This window comes from Bubalus bubalis, chromosome 5 (genome assembly GCF_019923935.1).
Source record: "Bubalus bubalis isolate 160015118507 breed Murrah chromosome 5, NDDB_SH_1, whole genome shotgun sequence".
NCBI classification, from domain to species: domain Eukaryota; kingdom Metazoa; phylum Chordata; class Mammalia; order Artiodactyla; family Bovidae; genus Bubalus; species Bubalus bubalis.
This window is the reverse complement of record NC_059161.1, coordinates 89,103,793-89,131,040: the sequence shown is the minus strand read 5'-3', so window position 1 is coordinate 89,131,040 and position 27,248 is coordinate 89,103,793. Positions and strand designations below refer to the sequence as shown.

At 48.4% G+C, this 27,248-nt stretch overlaps 2 protein-coding genes and 1 long non-coding RNA gene across 4 annotated transcripts; 1 reads left to right on the top strand and 2 right to left on the bottom strand.

Moving 5' to 3' along the window:
* Positions 1 to 941: 941 nt before the first annotated feature.
* LOC102393443 lies at positions 942 to 7,286 on the bottom strand. Of its 2 annotated transcripts, XR_006551290.2 has the most exons (5): positions 7,151 to 7,286; positions 6,203 to 6,303; positions 5,648 to 5,706; positions 4,162 to 4,215; positions 942 to 4,054 (listed from the first exon to the last, which is right to left on the bottom strand). It is a non-coding gene; the product is annotated as an uncharacterized LOC102393443 (long non-coding RNA). The 2 variants fall into 2 exon arrangements; XR_003109556.3 differs by lacking the exon at positions 7,151 to 7,286 and having other exon boundaries at positions 6,203 to 7,125.
* Positions 7,287 to 10,200: 2,914 nt separating this feature from the next.
* On the bottom strand, positions 10,201 to 19,501 carry FZD4 (frizzled class receptor 4). The gene is made up of 2 exons (XM_006069757.3): positions 18,887 to 19,501; positions 10,201 to 16,715 (listed from the first exon to the last, which is right to left on the bottom strand). The coding sequence occupies exons 1-2, from the start codon at positions 19,178 to 19,180 to the stop codon at positions 15,387 to 15,389; spliced, it is 1,623 nt and encodes a 540-aa protein (XP_006069819.1). The 5' UTR covers positions 19,181 to 19,501; the 3' UTR covers positions 10,201 to 15,386.
* LOC123333762 (translation initiation factor IF-2-like) lies at positions 19,422 to 22,946 on the top strand. The gene is made up of 3 exons (XM_044943415.1): positions 19,422 to 21,465; positions 22,037 to 22,165; positions 22,343 to 22,946. The coding sequence occupies exon 1, from the start codon at positions 19,422 to 19,424 to the stop codon at positions 20,295 to 20,297; it is 876 nt and encodes a 291-aa protein (XP_044799350.1). The 3' UTR covers positions 20,298 to 21,465; positions 22,037 to 22,165; positions 22,343 to 22,946.
* Positions 22,947 to 27,248: the final 4,302 nt, after the last annotated feature.

The window sequence follows — 27,248 nt, the reverse complement described above, 5'->3', positions numbered from 1 at the left end:
CAAGTGAGTTTATCAAGACTGATCCATCCTGATAGTCTGATTTAGCTTTCTGGGATTCTTCAGGTAAATATGGGTCCCACATCTCTTTTCAAATACGTTCAGCCTCTGTCTTTGTTTCTTCATCTTTTCCCTGCATCCTGCCCCTCCTCCCTTCCTCTGTTAACCTTTCCATCTCTGCTTTCTTCCCTTCCTCTCCTCCTCTTACAAACACATTTGTTTTTCTTGCCTAGAGGTGGTATCATGTCAGTGGGGTGGCTGAAATGAGAAGTATCTTTTAAGTCTCTGGAAGGAGAATATTTTCTTATGGATATTTTTTTTATTATAGTTTGGATTGTTTTTCCAATGATTGCTTTTCCATCTTTCTAATGAAAGATGACTCTGAGCCCCCCTTATCTCAGGCCAACTGGAGGATGCATTCAAGTTTTTTATTTTTTTTTCCCCTTACAAATGCACCCAGAAGGTCACTCTCAGGTCCCCGAGATAGCAGTGGGTGATCAATCACAGCTAGGACATCAGCATCACAGAGGATAATCTCATGAATGGGAGGATCTGGGGAAGGAGAGAGGGGAGCCAGGCTTGTGAGCTCCGTAAAGGGGTCTGATGGATTGCTTTCTCTAGAAGTTCTCTGAGACAGTCCCAAGGATATTCATTCCAGCCCCAGTGGCTGGCCTTCCCCTCTGATTTTTTACTCCAAATAAGTAAATATACACTTACACAAAAGACTCAGACATTTCCCAGGTAATCTGATCATTGCAACTCAGCAAGCAATAAAGATGGTGTGTACATGGGTCCCCACGGGGCCCTAAGCACTCCTTTCAAAACAAACAGAAGGGACTCCAGTTCTGGCTTTGCCAAGGACGGGCTTTGTGAGCCTGTGTAACTCACTCAGTTTCTCTGGGCTTCAGCTTTGCAACAAGAAAATCAAATAATGAGCTAGTTTATTCTTTCAACAATTATTTACTAAACATCTACTTTATGACAGGCGTTGTGAAGAGTTTTGTTTGTTTGTTTGTCTGTTTTCAAGGATAGACACAGTCCCAAGTCTGGAGAGGTAGGGGAGAGGTCTCAAAGTTGAATGCAGAAAAAGATTTATAATAAAGGAAAATAATGATAATATAATGTTTTCACGTGGTTTAATTCAAAGGACTGTGGAAGGACAAAGGTCAAAACATCTGGACCTAAGAGCTCATCTTTAGGATTCCTCCCACCTCTAAAAGTCTGTGTGTATGGATTTTTTGGTTTGTTTTGGTCTCCTTTTCACATTCATGTATTTTGTTCTTTCTTAACTTGTTAATTTCAAATCATTGTCATCATCATCAGCCATTGCCATCACGTGTACTGTTTAACAGCCCTGACAATTACAGAAGTTAGATATTATGGTCACCATGATCACCGTTTTAGATATAAGAACACTGAAGGCCAGAGACGTTAAGCAACCTAGTCACACTCACACAGCTGGGAAATTACAGAACAGGGACCTGAACTCCCAACTGCTGACTCCAGAGCTCGTGCCCTTTCCACCGCACGGTGCTGCTTCAGGTATGTGCAGCCACTCGGGTCTTGCAGCACAATTTGCAGGACCAGGTGCAAAGTAAAAATATAGAAGCTTTTATTCAAAAATTATTAAGAACTTCAAATGGCAACCCACTCCAGTACTTTTGCCTGAAAAACTCCAAGGACTGTCTGCTGAGGAGTCTGGTAGCCGACAGTCCATGGAGTCGCAAAGAGTCGGACATGACTGAGCGACTTTCACTTTCACTTCACTCAAGACAGCAAGAGCATTAAAGCCTGAGACTCTGAATGACTGCCCTGCTCACACACACATGAAGCCTGACTCTCCCGACCACAATTCACTTTAATCATCTCCCATCCAGGAGCAAAAGCATCCTGGCAGTTTGCAAGCCCAGCCCACAGTGGCAGAACATTTTATAGTCATGCTTCACATGTAGGTTACCTGCACAAAGGGTTCAGCCTGGACCACCTGGGCAGGATTGGTGAGCACTCTGGGATAGCTTTCCTGCAGCAGGAAAAATTCTTTATGTGGGGAACGCTGCATAATCTTGGGTTAACGAGGGTTCTGATCATACCTTCACAATACCTTAAGAACCTAAGGAGGATGACACTAACTCAACACCAATGGAACACAGGCAAAAGCCCTTGACCTCTCTTTTTAAATTGTAGACCAGACCCGTAGGTGCCCTAACGAAGGACAGTGGAGAAAAAGCAACAGAATCGCTGGTTTATAAGCCTCCCTTGTGAAGCACTCAAGAAAGTGTCAACTCCTACTGAGCCAATAAAAGATTACGAGCATCCTTTTTGCAACAATTCTTCATCAGTGGTATTCAATCTTTTGTGATCATATACCCACCTATGAAAGATTGGACCATTTCGCTCCCCAAAGACACATGTGTGCATTATATATTTTTCATGCAGTTACAGACTTCCTGCATTGACCTCAGAGTTTTACAAATGCTTAGATCACAGCTCCTCCAGTTATAGAAACTGTGATGCACCCAGATAAAGACTTAGGAATCCTTTTTGTGAAACCATCATATTCCTCAGGGGATGAAGTTTGAGGCCATTTGATTTAATAAGTGGTTCTGTACACTTTCAAAGACCTGCTCTCTTGACTGTCAACTCTACTTTTGAACTAGCTGCACGCTCCCCACCCTCTCCTATCAAAACACTACAGCCCAGCGGAACAGTCTAAGCCTACAGACACTGATGTCAGGACGTCAGTGAACATTTGCAGGGCACCTGGACAAGCCAGGGAGTTAGGCACCAGGACAGTCCTTGTCCTTGAGACTATCACAGATGTCTATGAGAGACATGTGTGCAAACAATGGAATGTGAGATAACATGCAATTATAGGTGTTTGAGAGGTGACTGAACTGAACTGAACACAGGGGACACAAGGTCGGCCAGGAGGGATCATTCAAGGCTCCCAGGAGAGAGAACGCTTACACGGGGTCTTGAGCAGTGAGTCCAGAGCCTTGGAGGGACAGGGTCTCCTGGCTGAGGGGACCTACATGTGCAAAGCAGAGAGGAGTGAGACACAAGGGAGTTGGAATTGGTTAGAACACACGTCAAGTCTGAGGAAGAGGCGGGAAGTGGGGCTGGAGGAAAGGGGAAGGGGCCCCACTCTGCAGGCCTTCAATGGACCTGCAGAAGAATGTCAGCCTGGGTAATGGAAGAGGGAGCCTCTTCCTGGGGAAGGCATGAGGAGGCTAGATACCCATCTGTCCCAGGCAGCCTTCTGCTGGACGGCGGTGCAAGGAACTCGGGGGCGAAAAGCCTTTCTCAGATTCTTATCACTGCTTCCTCTAAAAATTAGCTGCTGCCCGACACACTGGAGAACATTAAGAAAGGCCCTGTAAACCCTTCGTAAAAGACAGGGGCAAGGGGACTTCCCTGGTGGTCTAGAGGTTAAGACACTGCCCTTCCAAGGCGAGGGGCCTGGGGTTCAATCCCTGGTTGGGGAACTAAGATCCCACATGCCGTGTGGTGTAGCCAGAAATGAAAACAAAAAAGACCAGGACAGTCAGCCTAAAACATATCTCTAAGGCATCCATGAGATTTACTCAACAGAAAAATACCATTCTTCTCCACAACCAGATGACCAAATCGAACTTCTTACAAATACAGAGACTGCCTTCATTAAAAAAAAAAAAAAAAATGAAGAGACCCTGATCCTGACTTGAAATATCGATGTGCTTCTCTCTCTAAAGTCTCAGATTTTTCATTCATTCTTAAACTGAACCAGTTTAAGTGTGGGCTGGCTAGGCAGTGGGCTGGCTCTGAAGAAATATTAATCAAAAGAACAGAACATCACCAGAAATGTTTAAGGATTGCCATTTCCAGATCATCACTTCACAGGGTTCTTAGGCAGTATGGGCATTAAGAAGTGCTTGGAACAGGTGTGTTTTCTCCCAAAGTATTCGTCGTTCAGTGTCTGACTCTTTGGCACCCCATGCGCTCTGTCCATGGGATTATCCAGGCAAGAATATTGGAGTCCAGGGGAATCTTCCCAACTCAGGGATGGAACCAGGGTCTCCTGCATTGCAAGCAGATTCTTTACCGTCTGAACCACCAGGGAAGCCCATTTTCTCCCAAATGCATAACTAAAAAACCCTAATCACTGAGACAGTGTGTGACACTCACCTTCAGCTTTAAAGCGGCCCTTCCCCCTATTTACCACTAGGGGTCATGAAAACCCTGTTTTAAAAGAAACAAAGCTTCAGAATTGCTGACCAAAAGAAAACCATTCCCCCTAGTGTTCAGATTTTTCAGTAAAAAAAAAAGAAAAACTTTTTAACAACAGCAAACAGAAAAAAAAATTGCAAATGTTCAGAATTTATCTCGAGTAGCTACATAACGGTTATAATCCCTCAGACTATCTGCAAATAAAACGGTTCCTACGAGATTACAACAAACAGATTCTTGTTGAAATATCCACAGTAAACGTACATTGTACAGGAAATTCCATTGCATTTACACTATTTATTTAATAAAAATAATCTCTGTGATTATTTGCATTTATTTCTGAAGGAGGATGTTTTTCCTTCCTCAGAATAAGTTCAGGAAGTGGGTGAAGTGTTCAGGAAGTTAGCTAAATGCTGATGTAAATCCAAAAGGAAGGTCTGTTGTTTGGGAAAAAAAAAAAAAAAAAGGACCCAAAAAAAAAAAAAAAGAGAGAGAGAGAGAAAGCTAGCAAGTGGTGGTTCTCTCTTTCACTGATGGAAAATGTTATACAGAATTTCTGATTTAAAAGGAAGAGGACTAGGGGAAAGGTGTGTGCTGATGACATCTTTTGCTGTGGATCTGGCTGGCAGTCCAGACTTCTTTTTTACTGATCACAGTAGCCCGCAGAGAAAACTGTCAAGAAACAAGATCTAGATGGAAAACGTGAGTGGGATTAAGTTGGTGTTTATACTAAGTGAAGTCTTTCCTATGGAATCTGCAGCAGCTATAGTCTCGATAGGAAACTCCGAGTCCAAAAGAGGTGGTGGGGCGGCTGAAGACCACATAAACAGCTCAACACGGTGCCCACCACCCAGGGCCGCTGGCCTTTCCAGCCCCCGACGGATGGTGTCACGCTGACCTGCAGACTCTGAGGGAGTCCGTCTCCTCGGGGAAACCCCAGCTCCCCGGGGTGCCACGGGCCGCAGCCCCGGTGTGATTCCTTCGGTCATTATTTATCTGGGTCTTGCAACGTAGGGAGTGTGCCGTATCAGGTGTCCGGAGCAAACAGAGAGCTCTGGGCCTCTGGAGCACAGGCCGTTTAGAAAGCACAGATTCAGCTCATTGAATTGTGCCGAGGAGGACGCGGTCTGTCGCCCGTTTCTCTGAAAATCGCCCCCTCCTTTCCAAGTCTCTGCTAACCTCTTCGTTGAGGCCTTCACGGTCTCTCAAACTGGTCTGTCTGCCCCGTCTCCCCCATACCCATCCTGGCCTTGTCTCCAGTCCAGGCCCCCCGAGGCAGCCAGGGAGAGCTCCATGAGACACCCTTCCCCGCCCAGACCCCCGCCACCTCCCTGTGCCCGGCGAGGAGACGGCGCAGCCTCCGAGGCCTTTCCTAACTCGGCCGGAGTCCACCCTCCCTCCCGCTCGCAGGATCTCGGGCTCCAGAACCACTCACTGCCCGCACCTCGGTTGACTGCGTGCTTGTCTTCATTTCTGTAGAGCAGACTCTCTGGATTCGTAGAACTATGGCGAGAGAGAAGCAAGAGAGGGATCCCACAGGGCACAAGGCAGACACAGCTACACACACCACCTTCTGGGTGCAGGTATCATAAATCACGTGCGCCAGCGGAGATGTTCAGAGGAGGCAGCTGGTCGGATGGCTAAATGCCTCTAATGCCACCTTGTGAGTTTAGATTTTTATTTTTTTACAATTTTGGGGGGAAGATTTTTTGATGTGGACCATTTTTAAAGTCTTTATGGAATTCACTTAAATTGTGCTTCTGCTTTATGTTTTGGGGTGTTTGGGGTCCTGAAGCACGTGGGATTGTAGCTCCCTGACCAGGAATCGAACCTGTGCCTGGTGAACTGGAAGGTGAAGTCTTCACCACTGGACTGCCAGGAAAGTCCCCTGTTTTTTTTACAGTTTGAACAGGGGGTGGTTTTGATGAGCAGACCAAGTTTTAGAGAAGTCAGGGTGCCTGGACTCTGCCTGCTTCCTGCCCCCTCCCTACACACTTACCTATTGAGACCAAGGTGTCCTTCAGCGGATCAAATGGGATGACAATGGCTTAGAAAATGCTTTCCTGTTGCACTCAGTCCTCAGAAGCTGCAGCACCCACACTAAACAAACAAAGCCCCAGGACTCAGATTAGGAAGAAATTACATAATGAACACGGTAGGAACAGTAGCTCTGATCCATTAGTGGGTCCGGAGCCTTTACCAGGTACGGAGGGCATGTGGTTTGTTGCCGTGAACTTCTGGAGGGAAAAGGTTGTGCCTTAGTTATCTTGGGGCTGGACCCTCGTTCAGCTACTCCACAAATATTTACTAAGCAACAGAGGATTTGTTTTTCCAGGTTTGGAATTTTAAGCTTGTTAATAACAGATGGATTCTTTCTCTGTTTCGTCATCTGTACTCTTGGACTCAGAGTTGGACCTTGTCTTTGCGGTTTTCGACAATCACTCCCTCTCTCCCTTCCCCAGCCAACCCCAGGATTCTGCATACAGTAGGCATTCAGCAAATATTTGTTGGGGGTGGGGCGGGGGGGCGGGTAGAGAAAAAAGAGGGAAGAAAGTCGACAATAAGCAACACAGCGGGTAGGTGACCGGTGTCACAACCAAGACTGCAGGGTTTTCTGCCACTGCCCCCAAGCTTCTTTCCAGAAACTTCGGCCTATGTGATGCCTCTTGTTACCTTTGGTTTTCTTTCCCATGCTGGCCACATCTGTCACCAAAGCCCCCACCTAACAAGATAAAACACCGTGTTCTTCTACCCTGCTTTCCTTAGTCTCTCCCCAGATATTTCCGAAACCCTTGCTAGACCCTGAGGACATGCGGGTGGGCACCTTTGGGTGCTCAGAGTCATCATCGGGTTGCTCATTCTGGTGGAGAGATGGATACAGCAACAGACTATAACAAACAGAACAATCAAGGCTCCCAGAGTTGAAAGCACAGAGGCTTAAACTTACCGGTGGTAAGAAGCAACTGAAGTGGGACTTCCCTGGTGGTCCAGTGGCTAAGACTCCGCCTTCCCAATGCGGGTGGGCCCAGGTTCGACTCCTGGTTGGGGAACTAGATCCCACATGACACAACTGAGTTCTGTGTACAGCAATGTAAGATCCTGTGTGCTGGAGCTAAACCCCAGAGCAGCCGAATGAATGAATATTAAAAAGAAGAAGCCAAAGGAGGCAGGAAGTGGCAAGTTGGAAGGTTGGGGACGTCTTCCCAGGAGAGGTGACCTAGGATCTCAATGTCGAAGGAAGACTAGACACAGCCTAGTTGAAGGAGGGAAGAGTCCTTGCAGACGAAGGGAAACACCCATGGAAAGGCAAGGCAGTGTATGGAAAGCGACGGAACTAGGATGGGTTTTCCTCTGTGACTTATCAACCCTGTCTCAGTGCTTTGCACTCTACACTTAATTCCTCTCGAGTGAAATGATGCAGTCCTTCGGCATCCTGGAAAAGGTAGATAGCCAATCATTTCATCTCTTAAAGAGATAGGCATTGATAATGAGGGTTATCCGTGAGATTCATCAGGCTCTTGGGCAAAAACCACATCGGGGGCTTAAGGGAAGCCATGTGGGAAGCTGATGAAAATCAGCCAGTTGATGTGAAATGTAATAAATCTTACTTTTTATTCTTTCTCCCACGGAGTTTGAGAAATTGGAAGCCTTTCCCTGAGAGCAGATGAATCCTTGGGTTCTCTTCTCCTTAAGGATGAGACAGAAGGAAAAGCTCAGAAGGAAAATTCCCGACTCTTGGAATTTCGGGTGGGACCAAGGTCCCGTTTTGAAAACTTTTTGGACTAAATCTTTGCAGGTCCAATCTTTTCAAAACGTTTACCAAGATGTTCCCAGTCCTACACCCCAGCTGCATGAAGGAAAACTGAGCAGAGGGCAACGCCCTTCTCAGAGTGTGGTTTATTTCTGTTCGCAGCAACTCTGAAGACAGGAGGCCAAGGCTGACCTCTTTAGTCAAGAGTCTGGTCAACTTTAAAATTATGATTGCATGTGAAAGCTAAAATGGGAAAGAGAAAAAATCAGTTCTCAGGACAGAAATGCTAAAAACCCTTGGGCCACATTCCAGCCAAGGTCCTGGCCCTGCATACGGAGCTCCCATCAGGGGCGGGTGGATGGGGAGAGCGGCTAAGACCGGTTCAGGTCGGTTGAGTGTCTGGGATCCTGGGGTTTATTCTAGAGGTGTCCAGCTTAAAGATAAACTTACAAGAGTAATCACCTACATAATCCTTAAACAACAGAAGCTCATGGCCAGGTCTCATTATTGAGTTGCCTGCCAAAACATTTATCCATTCTCGGTGAACTATCTGCAGTAAAGACATCAGAGGAATGGGGCTTCCCAGATGGCTCAGTGCTGAAGAACCCACCTGTGAAGCAGGAGACCTGGGTTTGATCCCTGGGTTGGGAAGATCCCCTGGAGGAGGAAATCGCAACCCACTCCAGTATTCTTGCCTGGAAAACTCCATGGACAGAGGAGCCTGGTGGGCTACAGTCCCTGGGGTCGCAAAGAGTCGCCCATGAATGAAGTGACTTAACACGCAGGCATGCATCTAGTATGAGCTGATTTTGGTTACAACTGCAAAGACCCTATTTCCAAGGAAATTCACATTCATAGGTAAAGAGTGATAGGTCTTCAGTGTGTCTTTGGGGCAAACACGGTTCAACTCGCAACTCACTGTATTAGGTTGGCCAAAAAGTTCGTTTGGGTTTCCCATCACATTATATGGAAATCCCAGAAGACTTTTTTGGCCAACCCAGTAGAATGAAAACAAAACCCTGGGCTAAGCAGGAAAGAGCCTGGCTGGCCAACAGGCTACCCCACCTACAGAGGTCCCCCTCAGCAAGTCCCTTGTCCTAAGTTTCCGTTCTCATCTCTAGCGAGGTACTGCCCACCCACCTTGCTTACCTCCAAGGTGACATAAGTGTAAAATGAAATTATGTAAATAAAAGCATTTTCTTTCCAGAAAGGGTTTGTACCAGTGCAAGGGATTATCGTGAATTCACCCCAGATTGTGTTGACTTTTCCCTAACATCGTAACTACATAATGAGTAGGTAATGAAACGAGACACACAGCCTGTTCCAGGGAAGAGAATTTAAATTACATGCCTTCCTTCAGGTACGGTTGGACTTAAAAGTACAAGAGCAATCTGCAGTGAAGGAGAAGAGCATTGCAGATTCTTGCTCCCTGGGTTTTCTACGCGCAGCAAAGCAGGGTGGTGTTCAGGTAAAACCGAAGGGTGGAAAGAAATTCAAAGGTAAACCAAAAGAGCCAACGTTCTCCTCAGGGACCTCAACAGCATCTCCAATCGATGGCAATCACTCCCCTTCCCTGTGTGCCTGTGTGGTCCATAATATTGCTTGCTCCCATGGCAATGTCCTGACAAAGGCCTTGAATTTGCTTTGTCTGATGACTTCTGGCTATGGGGACACAGACCACCCAACTTATAAAATTAGCTGAAGAAGTCATTTTCCTGGCTGACTGATGTGACATACTCCCATGTCAATTACACAACACAGAACCATTGTGTAACCAGAAAAAAAAAAAAAGATTGTTGTTTTGTTTTTTCAAAAAAATTGGAGTTAAAAAAAAGCTCCCTTTCCCCTTTTTGAGTGGCCTGAACTCTAGCAATGATAAAACTTTCTTCAGGCTGCAACATTAAGCCAAAGGGACTGAGAAGGTGTGTAAAAATGGTCACGTGTATTGAAAATGCCAAAATGGGGTGTGATGGAGTGACAGCTTGAGAACTTGAGTCACATCCGAAGCATCATGTGACCACTTGAGAGTTACCAATGACCACAGCAGTGATGGATTCTGTTGACCTTGGACCTCAGAGGGTTGGCTGACCCAGGAGAAATCCCAAGGGGGAAAATTGCATCAGCAAAAAGAAGACAAGGCTGTGCCTCTGCCCTGCAAACCCAGCTCTTTATTTCTCCCTTCTGGGTAAGCGTGCTTCCCAGGGGCTTTCAGACACCTGCAGGAAGAGGCCAAATTACACACCAGCTAATAAACAAAACTTTATTTTCCTTTAATACAAAAATTAAATAGCAAAGTTTATTTTTTTTTTTTGTACAGTGATAAATTAGAAATTTACAGTACAGACATTAATGCAGACATACGTTTGTACATCCTCGGTAGCAGGGTCCATTTCTTCTGATGCTCAGCAATTCATTCAGGGTGCGTCGTAGGGGTTTGCTGGTACCTCGAATGTCGAACATCTGAAAGTCCCTCAGGTTGGCCTCAAGGGGGCTGGGGCTGGGGCTGCGGGTGGCCCGGGGGACTCAGACAGGCCACACAGCACGAGCTTGTCCGCCACACCAGCAGGCGGAATTTCATCTCTGTCTAGATCACACCTGATACTCACTCCACCTTTCCCACCAAGAGCTCAAGGAACCTTTGTCCTCCTCTCGTCTGAAGCCTCACGACATCCCTGTGAGGTAGGAAGAAATTCAGGGCCACCTAGATGCCCCACTGGGAGAGACACCAGCGTCCCCTTCCCAAAGGCCCCAGCCAGGCTGGCCCGAGCCCTCGGCAGGATGGTGGGAGGGCAGATGGACCCAGGCTCCGGGGGGCAGGGGCGCTCGCAGCCTCGGAGGAAGCCTGCTGGGATGACAGTGGTCGTATACTGAATACTGTGGGCAATCAGGGAGCTCCGTAAGCTTGGAGGACATGGCTCATGGGTCCCCAAGCAGGCCCTTGACAAGTTGCCTGGGTGAATAATGGGGATTTGCTGGTGCAAAGAAGAAGGGAAACAAGGTAAATCAGAAACAGAAACAGCAAGTGGGTTTACCGCGGGGTAGAGGCTTGTTGGGGCGGGCGAGGGGGCTCCGGGGTTCACTTCCCTCTGGGTAACGCCCAGTGGGCATCACTGCACACACAAGGACAAGAGGTGGCAGCAGACAGCTCTGCCGAGGCCACAGCGCAGCAAAATCCATTATTTAAGGCTCTGGGATCTGATCCTTGGTAGGAGCAAAATGCTCTGCAAGGAGTTTCCAAGATCTACGACCTAGGCCCTGGAGAAAGATGAGAACCCAGGTCCCTATCCAGATGTAATACAAACCCAGACGGGGACTCTGAGCCCAAGTACAGTAAAGGGGCAAAAAGAATCGTCAAGGGTCCAAAGACGTGACATAATTGGCTGGGACAGCAATTCTCTCCAACTTCCCCCATCACGGAATGCAGTTCAGGACGTAGATCGATTCTGGGGCTCCTTCCAGGGGGCGCTCTACAGCCCTCTTCTAGCTGCGGCGGTGGCCCCCTCACCAGAAGCCGGCGTGTGCACACCTGGGTGAAATCTCCAGTTAAGTCTGCCTTCCAGGGCTGAGGCTGTGGGGTCCCTCCCTATACCCTCAGGTCTCAGCTGGGTTCGCAACACTGAATTCAGTGGTCAGGAGGCTGAGTAGGGCAGGGCAGAGAGGACAGAGCTGGGGTGCTGGTGGTGTCAGAACCCAGACACAGAAGCTTCCTGGGGTTCAGGTTTGGAGGACGCAGGAGACAGAGGGCTAGGGGAAAGCAAAGTCAGAGAGCATCTCGGGGAAATAAATGAGTGTCCCTCTTTCTCCTGGCTGAGGTCCCTGAGCAAGCTGCCAGTTCAGGAGCAGTCTCAGGATCAGGAAATGGGTCTCCACAGAGGAAAAAGGATATGACTCAACCAAGGCACTGCATCAGGAGGTTCTGGTCAGCTTCACTCTGCCCAGGTTCCTCTGCCCTGAGGTGCAGCCCTTATGGAGGAGGAGAAAGGAGCCTGCCAGAGAGGAAGCTGACAGAGGTGCCCTTGGGCCTTTTCGAGGCCAAGGGATTTTGTAGGAAGTTACAATTATATACCTACTTCTGGATTTCTGAGAAAGAGGAAGAACACTAACCTTCTCCCTAGCAAGCTGCTGTCCCCAAATTCACCTGTGTGAGTCACTAGATTGGCTTCCCAGGTGGCTAAGTGGTAAAGAATCTGCCTCCAATGCAGGAGATTCGGGTTTGAACCCCGGGTTGGGAAGATCTCCTGGATGAGGGCATGGCAACCCACTCTGGTATTCTTGCCCGGAGAATCTTTCTGGACAGAGGAGCCTGGTGGGCTAGAGCCCATAGAATCGCAAAGAGTCAGACACGACAGAAGCAACTTAGCGTGCACACGCAAGTCACTAGAAAACCCCGAGCCCTGAACAACCTGCCCCGGAAGCCACATTAGATGAAGCCAAGGTTCATGATCATCCGGGGAGGTTTCCATAGAGACTGTCCTGTAACAGAATTGATGCTTTCTGGCAAAACCCCTGTACATCAATTTGCAAGGAACCCTGGGAAGGGCTGAGTGATGGGTTAAAGTTGGAAAGACCCAGGAAGAGGTTTATGGGATGGAGACAGTGAAACAGGTGGCAATTCAGCAGCCCCTGCTCTTCTGAAACCAACGGCAAAGTTCAGCAGAACCAGGTTGGATTGGTTAGAGGAACAGAGTTGATCCTCCCTGACATCCCTTAAGGTGCCTAACACAGGGTGTGACACACAGCTGGCATTCAATAAATGTGCTGATAATTAACTTTTTTTCAAACCAATATCAATTTAAGAGGTGATGATAACTCACTTCAAGGTAACTGATAACTAACTCTTCAGCCACAAAGCTCCTTTCCTAAAACCGTAAACACCCTCCAAGGTCTAGAATGAGAAAGGAACAACCTATAAGCCTGTGACATTGTCAGTGTGTGCCAATGGCCAGTTCCGATCAAATATACTTCCCCTGAGAAGGCAAGAGACTTATGGAAGAGACATTCTACGACCTAGAAAGCTCCAGAACTTGGGCATCCAGGTTCACCCAAGTACCCTTACTGTCACTATTTCATCATTCATAAACACAGAGCACCCTCTCCACAACTGGCCCTCTGCTAGGATGCTTGTCTCGGTCACCCAGTCACTGAAACATTACAAAGAGAATTGCATTGCAAACCCCTGCACGGTCCTTCTTCCCTTTCCTGGGCCAGAGTCTCCGAGCAACTCCCAAGACACTGGAGAGGAGCGTGAGTAAGGGCAGGCTTTGCCCCGGGTGCATGCTCCAGGACCCTGGCCAGCTATGGGAACCATCTGCGAGCAGCAAAGGGAGTTCACATTCTACGTTTCAGGGGTGATGCAGTTGTAGATGGAGTTCAACTGGCCCTTCTGGGGAGCATTTCTCATGCTCCTGGAGCCCTGACCCAGAGTCCAGCCAAGGTACTCAGGCCCAGAACACACAGTGGGGGCCACCAGTACCCACTTAGCATCTGTGCACGAAACCCCAAGACTTTGCCTTCCAAAACAGGCAACAGTCCTTACGCACATCTTCATCTCAGCTCGAGAACCACACCAGACCAGAAAGAGAAGAAAGGAAAATGTCAAACCAGGGGCATGAAGCTCAAACAAACAAAGACATGCTTATTTCCAGAATCTGAACTCCTATTTGCAATTTTGAGTCCCTGGAAACATTTTTCCACAAAGAAATGGGATAAAAGAGCTTTCCTACCTGTTTTAAAGGGGCGGGGAGGGGCAGGGATAAATAAATAATCATCCCAAAGTTGCTAAAGCAAAGACCGAGATGAACTTCAAGGACAGCAACCTGTTACATCAATCTGTCCCAAAGATCTGGTGATCAGAAGACCTCAGGGGGTTGAGGAGAAAAGCCAGTTACAACTTTAAAAGAACTGCAACTTTTGAGAGGCTGCTAGGGGGTACCCTCTTGCAAGGAATATAAAGCATACATTTTAAAAGCTCTGGATACCCCTGCAAAATGCAATTAAGACCTGTGCTGCACGAGTTTGCAGTTCATTTCATATGGTCTACACTTTATTCCCTACAAACCAATCAAGCTCCTGGCTGGTATTCTGGAGATTCATTAAGCACCATATAAATACTCCAGGCCACACTGCCTCCAATGAAATCTTATACGGAGCCCTTGCCAATTACTAGGAAACAATTATGCACCAAAGTAGTTGGATTAGTTGTCCTTAGCTCCCTCTACAAAATTGAAAAAGTCTCCATTGTGCCAAGTAGACCAGACTCTGATAACATTCTTATGCTAAAGAGAAAAAAAAAGGCACTATCATTCTGAGAATGCAAGCTGACCATAGTTTTAAAGTCAGTTGAGTAACTATTAAGTCATGGTCCAAGAATGTGCTTTTAATTGTAATTGACACACACAAATTATACAGTTAATCTGTGTGAATGCAAAGTTGCCAAGAAACGTAACATTTTAGCTCTTCCAGACTGGCGTCTGCATAGATACAATCACACAAAGTAAAATATATTAAGTCCCTGGTGCTCAATGCAATCGGTCTCTGGGGTGGGTAAGGTAAGTCGACTTGGTAGATCTCCTTTTCCTCTGAATTAAGTGATTGTCAAGAAAGTGAATCGCCCTTCCTTTCCCCCCTCATTAGACCTGCTGCAGTGCAAACATTCCTATAAAAATACCTATTTTGAGTCATTAATGTAAAATGGAGAAAACAGCAGCGGTCTAGTAGGGAGCTGTTGAAATTTAAGAGGGAGAGAGAGAAGAAAAATCCACGGGATACCTCATGTGTGTTTGTACAGTACTTTTGTTTGTTCAAACAATTCTGTTTTATGACAAAGGCACTGAAAGATTCTGACACCACCTCTTGGGAGAGCAATCCACAAAGTTCTAAACAGCAGACAGTGTACCACAGAAAATGTTTATGTTAGATCAGCCAAACTGTAAAAGTCTTGTAACACTTCTCTGAACCTAGTGCTTCCAGTGTTTATAGATCGCTCTGCTGTCTGAAAGACCCAGTTAGTATTTAAAACTTTTAAAGGGTTAAAAAAAAGTTAATCTTTCTCCCTGTAAGTTGCCTACTCACAGCTCAAATCCCACCCTGCAGGGAAAAGGAGCATCCCCTGGACTTCCTGGAATCTCGGGAGGACCTCCACGCTCCAAGCTGCGACCTGCTCAAGTGATCAATGTTTTGATTTTTCACAGCTTTGAAAGCCTCTTACTGGCTTTTCCATTTTGGATCATTCCAAAGTCTGCAGCAAAATCACTAGTTTTATGATGCTGGGGGGAGATGGGGAGCGGGGGGAGAGCGATGGTGGATTATTGGGGGGGGTGGTTACTGAAGTGTTGCTAGTTTGTTCAAACTGAGATTCACTGCATAAGCTTTTTAGTAGCACTTGCACCCCAATGCTGGCATTCCCCCTGGAAAGTGTGGAGGCTGGCTAGCCTTATACCACAGTCTCATTACCTCTCCCAGGCTTCACCCAACCATTCCCTCTTTTCTCTCTCTTTACCTTCCCAGAATTCACCAATCTGTTGGAACACTTCTGCCACGTGTGCAGAGTTTTGGCAGACCAAATCCACATGCCTGAAGTGATGCCCACCAGCAAAGACATAAAGATTTTCAACATTTCCACCGCCATGTTGGAGTCATCTGCAGAATACCGGAAAAGCGCCCAGTTGGAGATTTCATAGAAATAACAGGCAATCACGCAGGTTGCAGGCACTGTGTACAGGACCGAGAAGACCCCGATCTTCACCATCAGCCTTTCCAGCTTGTCTGTCTTCGTCCCATCCTTTTGAAGATTCGACCGAATTTTGAACAAGGCCACCAACCCCGCAGCAATAAACAAAGTCCCAATCACCAGGTAGGTGAACAGCGGGGCCACCACAAAGCCTGTGAGTGCATCCAGGTTCTGGTTCCCCACGTAGCACAGGCCAGTCAGCTCGTCTGCATCCACCAGTCTCATAATCAAGATGACAATGGTTTTCACCGCGGGGATTGCCCAGGCTGCGATGTGGAAATAAGAGCTGTGCATTTCGATGGCTTCATGACCCCATTTGAGTCCCGCTGCCAAAAACCAAGTGAGCGTCAGAATAACCCACCAGATGGAACTGGCCATTCCAAAAAAGTACATCAGCAAGAAAATGATTGCACATCCTGTGTTCTTAAGGCCTTCTTGAATGAGAACAGGTTCTGCTGCCTCTTCAAAATCGCAGGATATCCTTTCCCGGCCTACAGTCAGCCTGACAATATAAGCAATGCTATAAATATTATAGCACATACTGAGAAAGATGATGGGGCGCTCTGGGTAGGAAAACCTGGAAGAATCGATCAGGAAGGTGAGCACAGTGAAGGCGGTGGAGATGAAGCACAGGCTGGCCCACACGGCCATCCAGACGTCGGTGAACTCCTTGGCCGAGCGGCTGTACAAGCCAGCGTCATAGCCACACTTGAGAACACAGTTCAGGCTCCTTTTCACCCAGATGTACTGATCCGAGTTGGTTCCCACGGAGTGGCACTCTTCCCCAGGCTGGATGGGGGTTTTGTGAGGCAAGGGCACTTCCTCATCACCTGGCCCTTCCATGCACATGTGGTTGTGGTCGTTCTGGGGCGGGAATTTGCTGCAGTTTAGGCTCTCCGGCCAGGCAAAGCCAAACTCCTTCAACACAGGCTCGCAGCGTCTCTTGACAGAAAGGCACATCCCGCCGCAGGGCCCGATGGGGATGTTGACCTTCTCTGTGCACATGGGCACATACACAGAACAAAGGAAGAACTGGAAAAAAGTCAAGAAACGAACAAAGAAAACAGTGACAGTTGACATGGAGGTCTGACCGAAGGCTTGCACAAATCTGACTTGCTTCTGGGCAAAGTCCATATCTACTTTTAAATCAGTCTATAGGGGTATCTGACTGTTGACTCTGACCTCAAATGAGCTTGCCTAATAATCCATCACTTACACCTTTTTCTTCTTCTGGGTCTAGTAAACCCTTTCCAGGAGAACATAGATAAATAAATAGATAAAAGGGACCCAAAGCATTACATAATCCCCTTTTGCACAACACTTAGGGAAATAAACCTTAAAGAGCTGACTTTGAGCCTCCCTCCCCTTTCAGCTACTATATGAAAGAGCTGAACAGACTAATCAGTCTGACTCAGTTCTCTGGATGATGGGGTGCTTTATTTTTATCCCCATTTCTTTATTACCATAAAACTAAATATTCAAAAAAAAAAAGGAGATCCGGCTTTTATCATGTTAATAGTCTCTCCTTCCTCTATTTTATTCCCCCAAATTATTTTTTAAACAGTCTCATACTGAAACAGAAAATGTCCTCATTGACGCTGTTAAACCCAAGGATGGGAAGCAAGTTGAAATCTCTGGGTATCGGGGGCTTTGTTTGGCCAGGTTTCCTCAATGAATAATAATGAAGCACAATAGGAAAATACAAATGTTCAGTCCCTGAAACTGCAATACCAGCAGGGGAGAGTCCAGTTGCTGTCCTCAATTCCTCCAGCATTGATAAACAGTCTGCTGGGCTCCTTACAGATGTTGTCTATGAAGTCTAGAGTTACAAGTAACTATTTTCCAGCATGTAAAGGGATCTCGTCCTGTCCTTCCAAACAGCTTGGCTGCCTCCCCAGGATACGTGTAATTAAAAATATATATCCCTGAAAAGCTGTTTGCCAACAAAATTGCCACTGGTGTCAGGATATGTGTTGTTTCCAAACTGAGAGCTCGAGAATCATTTTCCTAAGCTTTCATAACCTAGTTCTAAAATCCTGACACTTCCACAGGGACATTTCACCAGCAACAGGTCTAATCCCAACCATCCTTCTGAAACCGCCGTCCAACTTTCCAAATGACCTATGTAAAAACATCCACCTAGTAAGTCAATTGCATGACTGTTTATCTCTTAGAAGTTACAACCAGAACCACAGATTTCCAAAGCTTTCAGCCTGGATAACTATAGAACTATCCTCTATTCCCCTCCACTCCTCCCCCACCCCACCAGTTCTCTCTCTTCTAAATTTCTAAAAATCACTCATAGCCTTTCCAACAGAAACACAACCAGTGTTAACATTTTTAAGTTTCCTTCCAGTTCTTTTTTTTTTTTTTTTTTCAGTGAACTTGTGGTTGTGGTAAGATTATAATCACCCGTATATACAAATTCTTTCTTCACTTATTATGTTAGGAAGAACATTTTCTATAGGACTACATAAGCTTTAATATTTTTAATGACTGGGAAAAAAGAAAAAAAAAAAACTTCCAATATACAAGCTACCTTCTGGAGCTTGACCCTACTATCGCCTCTTCCCCAAGTGATGCCTTCCCCCCCTCCATGTACTAAACCTGCCCTTAACCCTGAGAATAAGAAGGAACTCAAGACAGCGCAACCATTCCTTCGTGCATGACCTCTACAATCATGCAAGACACCGCGAGGGGCCATTCTGCAGAAAATGGGCCAGGGGTGTTGCATTTAATAACACATCCAAAAAATACGGGGGAGAAAGGAGGTCGGCGAGGGAGCAGAAATTCCCTGTCGCCTTATCACTCCCTTCCAAGTCTTAGCTGCAACTGGCTGCCGTGCGGAGGACTCGCCCACCGAACAGCGGCGGCCAGAATCCTTGGCAAAGATAACTCTCAGCTCCGCTGGGGTTAGGGGCTTGGCCAGACACGGGTGGGCAGAGGAGAAAGACGGAAGGGCGGGGTGCAGAGCGGGTTCTTTCGCAGGCCAGATGACTTACACAACGTTTTGGCCTCCAGTCCCTGAGGAGGGACAGCAAAGTGGGGGTGGGGATGGAAATCACTTTTCCCGGATAGATATCGTTCCTTGAGACCTAGGAAGGGCACAGGGGGCTCGACCTGGCAAGGGCCGCGGGGAGTGAATCCGGGGCTCGGAGGCGTCCCCCTGCCCCAGGGGTCCCGCCCGAGGAGGGGGCGCCCACCTGCAGCTGGCTGGAGCAGCCGTACTGGATGAGCGGCGTGAATGTGGTCAGTTGCAGCTCGGCGTCCGTCTGCAGTTCGTGCCCCACCAGGTTGGGCATCTTGGTCACGTTGTAGCCCAGGTTCTGGCACATGGAGATGCGGATGGGGTCGCAGCGCCTCTCCTCCTCGTCCCCGAAGCCCCGCGCCGGCCCCACGAGCAGTAGCAGCAGCAGCAGCAGCAGCAACAGCCGCGGACTGAGCCCGACGCCCCCGGGGCCCCCCAGGACGCGCGGCCCTGCGCCCCGCCAGGCCATGGCCAGAGCCGGGGGCGGCGGCGGCGGCGGCGGCGCGGGGGGCTGCTCCAGCAGACACCCCCAGTTTGCACGGGGCCGCCGGCCGCCCGCGCTGCTCCCGGCTCCGGGGAGAGAGCGATAAGGCGCCAAGGGCGACGACGACGGGGCGGAGGGGTAGCGGCCGGTTCTCTCGCAGCTGCGCGCGACTGCGTGGGGGCACTAGACGCCGCGAGCCGGGGCCGGAGGACGGCCTGCGTGGGTCATGGCTACGGGCGGCGAGCCCCGGGACGGCGCCGGCCACGTCCGCGCAGCGACTCCGCCGAGCCCGCCAGCACCCCGCACCACCGCGCCGCTCCGCCGCCCGAGCCCGAGGCGGCGCTATAGGTTCGCGGGGGCGGGCCCGGCGCGCGACGGACGGCGTGCCTCTCCAGTGGCCGCGCGCCGCCCGCCCGTGCCCCGCCCTGCGTCCCGCCCCGCGGCCCCGGGCTCCCCGCCCCGCTCCCTGGCGCTCGCCTCCCTCCCACCCGGTGCGCGGCGCTCTGGGGCCGGGCGCGGAGGCCGCCGCCGCTCTCCCAGCCGAGCCCGCGCGCCCCTTCTCCCCCCGGAGGGGATGGGGGGGGCGGCGCGCCCCCAAATCCTGCCGGCTCCTTTTGCTGTCCTCCAGCTGTCCCCTCGGCCCCTGGCCGCTTCCCCATTGGGCAGCGAAACGTACACAAAGAACACGGGATTCGGGTTATTTACGAAATCGTGGTTTTTAAACTGCCGGCTGTGTGACCCGGAGCAAACTGCTCGGCCTCTCGGTGTCAGGGTCCTCGCCCGTAAAGAGACTGGGGAGGATAAGAGCGATAAGGCTTTTCGAACACGGGGCCCTGCTCCTGGCACGGCGCGGGCGCGCGGCTCCGTGCGCCCCCCAACCCGCCCGGCGTGCAGCCCGGCCCTGCTCCCGCGCCCCGCCTCGGCCCGACCTGCAGCCGAGAGTCGGGGAGGGGGGGCGCCCCGGAGCCGCCGACGGCCTCGCGCTCCGATTTCCTCACCGTACGAAATGAAATTCCACAGGGGGATTCGAGAGGAAATGAGACCGGGACGCTCCGTGCTTCTCGGCCCGCCGCCCTTCCTGTCTCGGGGACACGGTTTCTAAATAAGGTTGGGAGGGCGAGAGGGCGGGAGGGGAGAAGCTTGACCTGTGCAGGAGGTGCTGGCGGGGTGGGGAGGGGACCGGGAAGGCTGCCCTCCCCCAGCCTTCCGGGCATCCACCCACCCCACCCCCCCACCTGCCTCCTGCATCTCTTTCCAACTTTCTCTGCTTCTCCGGGGGTCCTGGGGATCATGCCAGCCGTGTTTTGATCCAGCTTTACCCTCTCATTCCCAGTCCTCTCCCCACCCTCCCTTCCTTCGGCCGAGCTTGGTGTTAGCCCACACTCTCCACTAAAGCCTCAGCAGGTGGATTCCTAAACGATTTAGTCCTTGCAGGACTGCCAGTGTGCCTCGCAGAGCCTCAGATGGGTCACCTGTAAAATAAGGAAGTTTGTATCTATCCCCACGCAGTTGTTCTGACTTAAATGAGATAATGTGTGTAAATTGTTGTGGACACTGACTGGCACGTCGTAAGTGCCAAATAACTTGATTATTGTTGATGTTGTGGAAATCTCCTGCAGCCCGGGTCTAAGGATCTGGGTTAAGAGCTTTCTGCTCTCTTCCTGAGATCTTTTTGTCCAACACTTACCACAGTTCTCCAAGAACTTGGCGACAGGGACCAAGCTTCTAATGTGTGTTTATGTCCTCCCATTTCAGGTAAGTCTAGAATATGGCAGAGGCTGGATGCAAGTTGAAAGGACCTCAGTACCACTCATGTGGTAATCGTGTTATGCCTTGTATATATTACCAACCGGTCCTGGGTAAGGGCAAGAATGGAATCAACTTTTGTTTTTTTTTGCTATTTGGCTCTGTGCCTAGAATTGTGTTAGGCACATAGAAGCTGCATGGTCTCCAGCCATCATCATAACCTTCCAGGGAAGGAGACTCTATTTGTCCCTCAAAGAAATGAAGAAACTGAGGTCAGAACCAAAGTGATTGTTAGAAAATGAAAAAAGTGGGAGTGGGGGGGAGCAGGGTTATTTCCCCAGAAAAGTTCCCATCTGGGAATCTATGTACTCAGCAGTAGGGTTGAATCTTCTCTTTATCTTTGCAGAGTAATGCATGAGACTTACAGAGATGAATAAATGATGAGTGAATCAAATGTATAGACGGTTCTCACCTTGTAGGAACTCAGAGGAGGAGACAATAAACAGATAACAGTAACTCCATGTGTAAGTGCCCACAGAGAGAACTGTGGCTAAATTGAAGGTAGAAGTAGCTGAATTTAAAGGGCTGCTCAAAAGGTAGAATTCTGAGCTACTCGGCAAAGCAGAGCTGTGTGCAGTTGGCACTTCTCCTTGGGCACTTGCAAGGAGGGCAGAGGGGTTTGCTTTGTACTAAAGATTTGCGTACACGGTTTATTAAGCAGTGGGTTCTATGAGGTCAAGAAGCAGGAGCTGTCCCTGCACAGAGCCTAGTGCACAGAGGCAGCTCGTTGTGTGGGCTGAAGGAATACTACTATCAAATCAATAACAGATAATTCATGTAGAACCTTTACCCTGCGCCAGATATGGTGTTACACACTTTGCATGCATTTATTTCATGCAACGGCCTCAGCAAACTGATGTTCCGAGGGGGTAAGCCGTTTGCCCAAGAACACACAGTAAGTGACAGAGGCGATGTGTATCTGCCGGCCCGAAAGTCTGTGTGCGTGGCGCCGCGTTCACAGAGGAAGCTGCCCGAAACTCTGCCTAATCCATGGTTACAGATAACCCTTTTGTGATCTGAACCTCTCATTCCTAGAGTCCTGCCATCTCTGCCTCGGCCTGCTTGATGCGACTGTCTCCTTTGAGAGCCCTTGAAAAAGCCCCTTGCCCGACAGAAGCTTTTCCTGTCAACAGCTTTTCTTTCCCAGCATGGAACTCATCGCAGGTATTTTCCAAAAAAGAAAGCCCGGGGAATCACATTTCAGTCTGAATGTGGAAAGAAAACAAAGCCCACGACTTAGAGCTAAGTCTGAATGGCCTGGAGCCTCCCTCTCACCGAGTGGTTTACACAGTCGCCAATCTGCGCCTGGTGACAGGCATGGCATGTTTGTCTTTGTTGCAGAAAACGCTTCCCCAAGGGAGTTCCAGGCAGAAGGCTATCCACCCTGTGACATGCACTGTTCAAGAGAGGTGCTTGCTCAGTCTCTCAGTCACTCTGTCATATCCAACTCTTTATGACCTCATGGACGATGGCCCACCAGGCTCCATTGTTCGTGGGATTTATCAAGCAAGAAAATCGGAGTGGGTTGCCATTTCCTCCTCCAGGGACTCTTACTGGACCAGGGATTGAACCTGCGTCTTCTCCATTGGTAGGCGGATTCTGTACCACTGAGCCACCTGGGAGGCCCAAGAGTGGAGTCAAAGATAGTGTCTTGAGAATAGACCTGTTAACCTAAAGGATGGGCCATGGGTCCCTAGTGGCTCTGGCCTGAGTGCCTGGGCCGCTTCCTCCATCCACTCCTTGAGTAACAAAGATGCAGCTGCTTTGGAGCCGCAACAAACATGACTTCAGCGGGCTGTTGGGCAGTTGGAGGGCTCTCTATTTGCATCTAATGAGAGGCTGGGTTCTAATTAACTCCTGTGATGTGTTAATTTTTCAACCTGACATTTTCTGCTCTAATAGATTCTTGTAATGGTTCCTAAATTAAAGACTGCATTTGCAGACTAACGTTTAGGTTAAAATCCACCACCTAGAGGGTGGGGGAGGTGGCCCATAAACATCCTTTCCCTCTTAAGGGAAACCTCTCATTTGCAGTTCTTTGCTAACCCAATTAAGTGCTGAAGTAGTCACCCTAGAGCCTGCTTTTTATTTCCTGCGAAACAATCCAACTAATCCATATTCAGTAGCTTCCAAGAAAAGTCTTATTCCAACCACTCATGAAGAAACCAGCTTCTTTGAATCTGGAGAGAACATTTAAAACTCACAAAGAGCTGTCTTGATAGAAAATGTAAGAAAGTGGTTCATTATTATCCTGTTTGGTTTTTGAGGGAGAAATTCACTGTGACTAAAACCTCATAAGGATTGGGAATTTACTGTGGGACCACAGAGCAGGGGGGCAAGCCTTGCCCCATCCCTCCGTGTATAGTCTGAGTGGTGCATCTTGCCTTGCACCCAAGAACATGTAGACTGAATAAACCAGAAGGGAAGACTCATCTAGCTCAAAGTTGAGAAATCAGAGGCCCCAAGGGGTTAAGTAAAGTGAAAGTGTTAATCACTCAGTTGTGTCCAGTACTCCAGAGGAGCCCACCAGGCTCCTCTGTCCATGGGATTCTCCAGGCCAGAATACTGGAGTGGGTTGCCATTTCCTTCTTCAGGGGATCTTCCTGACCCAGGGATCAAACCCAGGTTTCCTGCATTGCAGGCAGATTCTTATATATAAATATATATAAGAATCAAGTCACCACAGAACTCTTGGGTGTCACGGAGTCAAAGCCTGGTTATTCCTCCTTCCAAGCATAAGGTGTTATAGAGGACACTGTTGGTGGTGGTGGTTTAATGTACAGATGGGCAATCAAGAACCTTTGCAGGAGGCAACACGTAATGCAAACATTTATGGACATGTCACTGAGCTGGATACTGAGTGGAATGCAGTTAAAAGGGGGCCCCTGCCTTCAAAAAGCATACAGTAACGGAGGAGGAGATTAAGACACGAGACTGAGTGAAACAAAATTGTTTATAGTTAAGTGCTTTTTCTTGAGCTCCCTTACTGTATTACAGTTTAGTTTTTTGTTTTGTTTTGTTCTTTTCCTTCTCCTTAAAAGCCTCTGAGGCTGTGTCCTTTTCACTACTGTGCTGCTGGACAGCAAAGGAAAAATACCACCTGACCCAGAAAAAGCACTCAAGATACTTAGATAAATGAATGAATGTTCACGATATAAGTGCTCTAGTTATTCAGAAAAAGAACCTTCATTATGTGCTGGATATAGATGACCACCAAAATACAGCCTGCTGCTGCTAAGTCGCTTCAGTCGTGTCCAACTCTGTGTGACCCCATAGACGGCAGCCCACCAGGCTCCCCCATCCCTGGGATTCTCCAGGCAAGAACACTGGAGTAGGTTTCCATTTCCTTCGCCAAAATACAGCCTAGCTGGTCCCAGAATGATGGTCAAGTCTATTGTATAAGCCATTCCTGCAAGTCAGCTTTCAGCTCTCTTCTGAACTTGGTTGTTTTACCAATCGTTTATCTTTTCTATTTTATTGTGCCAATTCCTAAATCCTTAAAGGTAGAAAAGTGTATTGACCCAAATTGTTATTTGATTCAGAAGCCTATTTCTCTACTTCATAAATTAGCTCAAGACATTTTCTTATCACTGTTCGTTGGCTAGTTGACTACGCATCTCATTATTGTCAGTCGTTAGGAATCACACATGCTTCAGGACAGGCAGTAAGCAGGGGTCGCAAGCCAAGGAGTTATAACTTAGGGGATCACCTGAGAATGATACATTTGTAGAAAAGCTGGAACGTGAGTTTAACTGTGAGGCATGTATAAGTTTCCAAGAAACCTTGGGAAGCATGGAAAAGAAGTCACCTGTAATAACATTCTCATAGGCATCACTTGTCAGTTGGTACAGGTGAGGAATGAACAGGGATGAAAATGGTGCTAAAATATTACCAAAGGGTGAGCCAGCCACGTGCTGTGGATAAGCATGACCTGGATTAGACAGAGTTACAGATGGTGGTTTTAAACCACAGCCTTAGTTCTTTGACGTTGTTCCCGTTAAAGGGCAGAATGTATGTTCCTTTTCCTTGAATCTGGAATCCTTCAACCAATAGAACATGATGTGGCACTAGGTGACTTCCAGAGCTACGTCGTGAAACCATGCAGTTTCTACCTTATTTCCTGGAAATTCATTTTAGAGCTGTGAGCAGCCTTGTAATGTCCAGTTACCTTGATACCACTATACAGGAGAGGCCACCTGTGGGCTTTTGAGCAGACAGTCCCAGACAGATCTGTCCTTCAGTCATCTCAGGCCATGTGCCAGAAATGTGAATGAAGATGCCCTCTTGGAAATGGGGTCTCTGGCCCCAGCTTATCCTACTTCCAGCTGTTTGAATCATCCCAGCCCAGACCTTATGGTGCATAGACGAACCATCCTTACTGTGCCCTTTCCAAATTCCTGACACACAAAACCCATGTAGGCTATTGTTTAATGCCTATCTTAGTCCATTTGAGATGCTGTATCAAAATACCACAGACTGGGTGTCTTAGAAATTTGTTTCTCCCAGCTCTGGTTGCTGAGAAGTCCAAGATCAAGGAACCAGTAGATTCAGTGGGAAGGGGCCCACCTCCTGGTTCATAGATGTCTGGCTTTTTGCTGTGTTCTCACATAGCAGGGACTTCCCAGGTGGCTCAGTGGAATAGAATCCACCTGCCGTTGCAGGAGATGCAGGAGACATGGGTTTGATCCCTGGGTTGGGAAGATCCCCTGGAGTAGGAAATGGCAATCCACTCCAGTATTCTTGCCTGGAGAATTCCATGGACAGAGTAGCCTGGTGGGCTGGAGCCCAAGGGGTAGCAAAAAGTCAGACATGACTGAGCAACTGAGCATGCACACACACATAGCAGAAGGAATGAGGGAACTCTCCAGCGTCTTTTTTATAAGGGCATTAATCCCATTCATGAGACCCCACCCTCGTGACCTAATCACCTCCCCAAATCCCCATTTCCAATACAAACATATTGGGGACTGGTGTTTCAACGTACGAATTTTTTCCTTTATTTATTTATTTTTAATTAATTTATATGGCAAAAATCAACATGTGAATTTTGAAAGGACACAGTCAGTCACAATACCTATGGGTTTAGGTTGGTTTGTTACTCAGTATCATATAACCAAAGCAGAAGTAAAGGGACAAAATATCCAAGGAGAGTGTGACTGTTAGAGAAAGAATGACTATCACCCAAAGGATGATTTTACCACTGTCTTTAGAATTCTTTAGCTCAGCTGGCAAAGAATCTGCCTACAATGCAGGAAACCCCTGTTCAATTCCTGGGTTGGGAAGATTCCCTGAGGAAGAGCATGGCTACCCACTCCAGGATTCCTGCCTGGAGAATCCCCATGGACGAGGAGCCTGGCAGGCTGCAGTCCATGGGGTCACAAAGAGTTGGACATGACTGGGCAACTTAGCACACACACATGGTTTAAAGAAGGGTGTATGACTGCCACGTTGACAGACAGTGACTCTGGTACTATGTCCGTTTAGCTACAGTAGAACTACATTTGCCCGAATTCCCTTCCCTGCATGATTCCAGATTGGGGTTAGCCACAAGAGAAACTGTCCCGAGACTGGCAAGGTGGAAGTGAAGCTGCATTTTATACTCTGAAAGCCAGTGTTGGGTACCAGGCACCGTGGCAGTTCACGTGCGTTGTCCCTGACGGCTGGCTCACTTGCTGGGTGGAGCGGCATCTAGACCTGCCCTGTCTCCTTCAGCTCCTGAGCCAGGTGTGAGTAATTCTGTGGCCGAGAGCTGGGGCTTCTGCAGGTCACCTGCACCTTCAAGATTATAGGTGGCTAGAGACAGACACAGAGAAGGCAATGGCAACCCACTCCAGTGTTCTTGCCTGGAGAATCCCAGGGATGGGGGAGCCTGGTGGGCTGCCGTCTATGGGGTCACACAGAGTTGGACACGACTGAAGCGACTTAGCAGCAGCAGCAGCAGAGACAGACACAGGATCCAGTTTGTCCTTGTAGTTCCAATGTGCCCTCGACTTCCGAAACTTTGTGCTCAGCTTTCCTTGTTGATCGCAGTCCCTTCAATCCAGTACCTTTGCAGAGTACTCCACTGGCTTCCACATTTTGTAAGATCTGATGCTTACTATAAATTCTTGATTCTGCCTCACTCAGAGTGACTCTGCTTCTTCAATCAAACCCTGACTGATAACATCCGGTAAAAATGACTCATAGGATGTTAGCTCTGGCAGCTGCCTTAGGGATCACCTGGTCCACTCCTCATTTCTGAATGGGG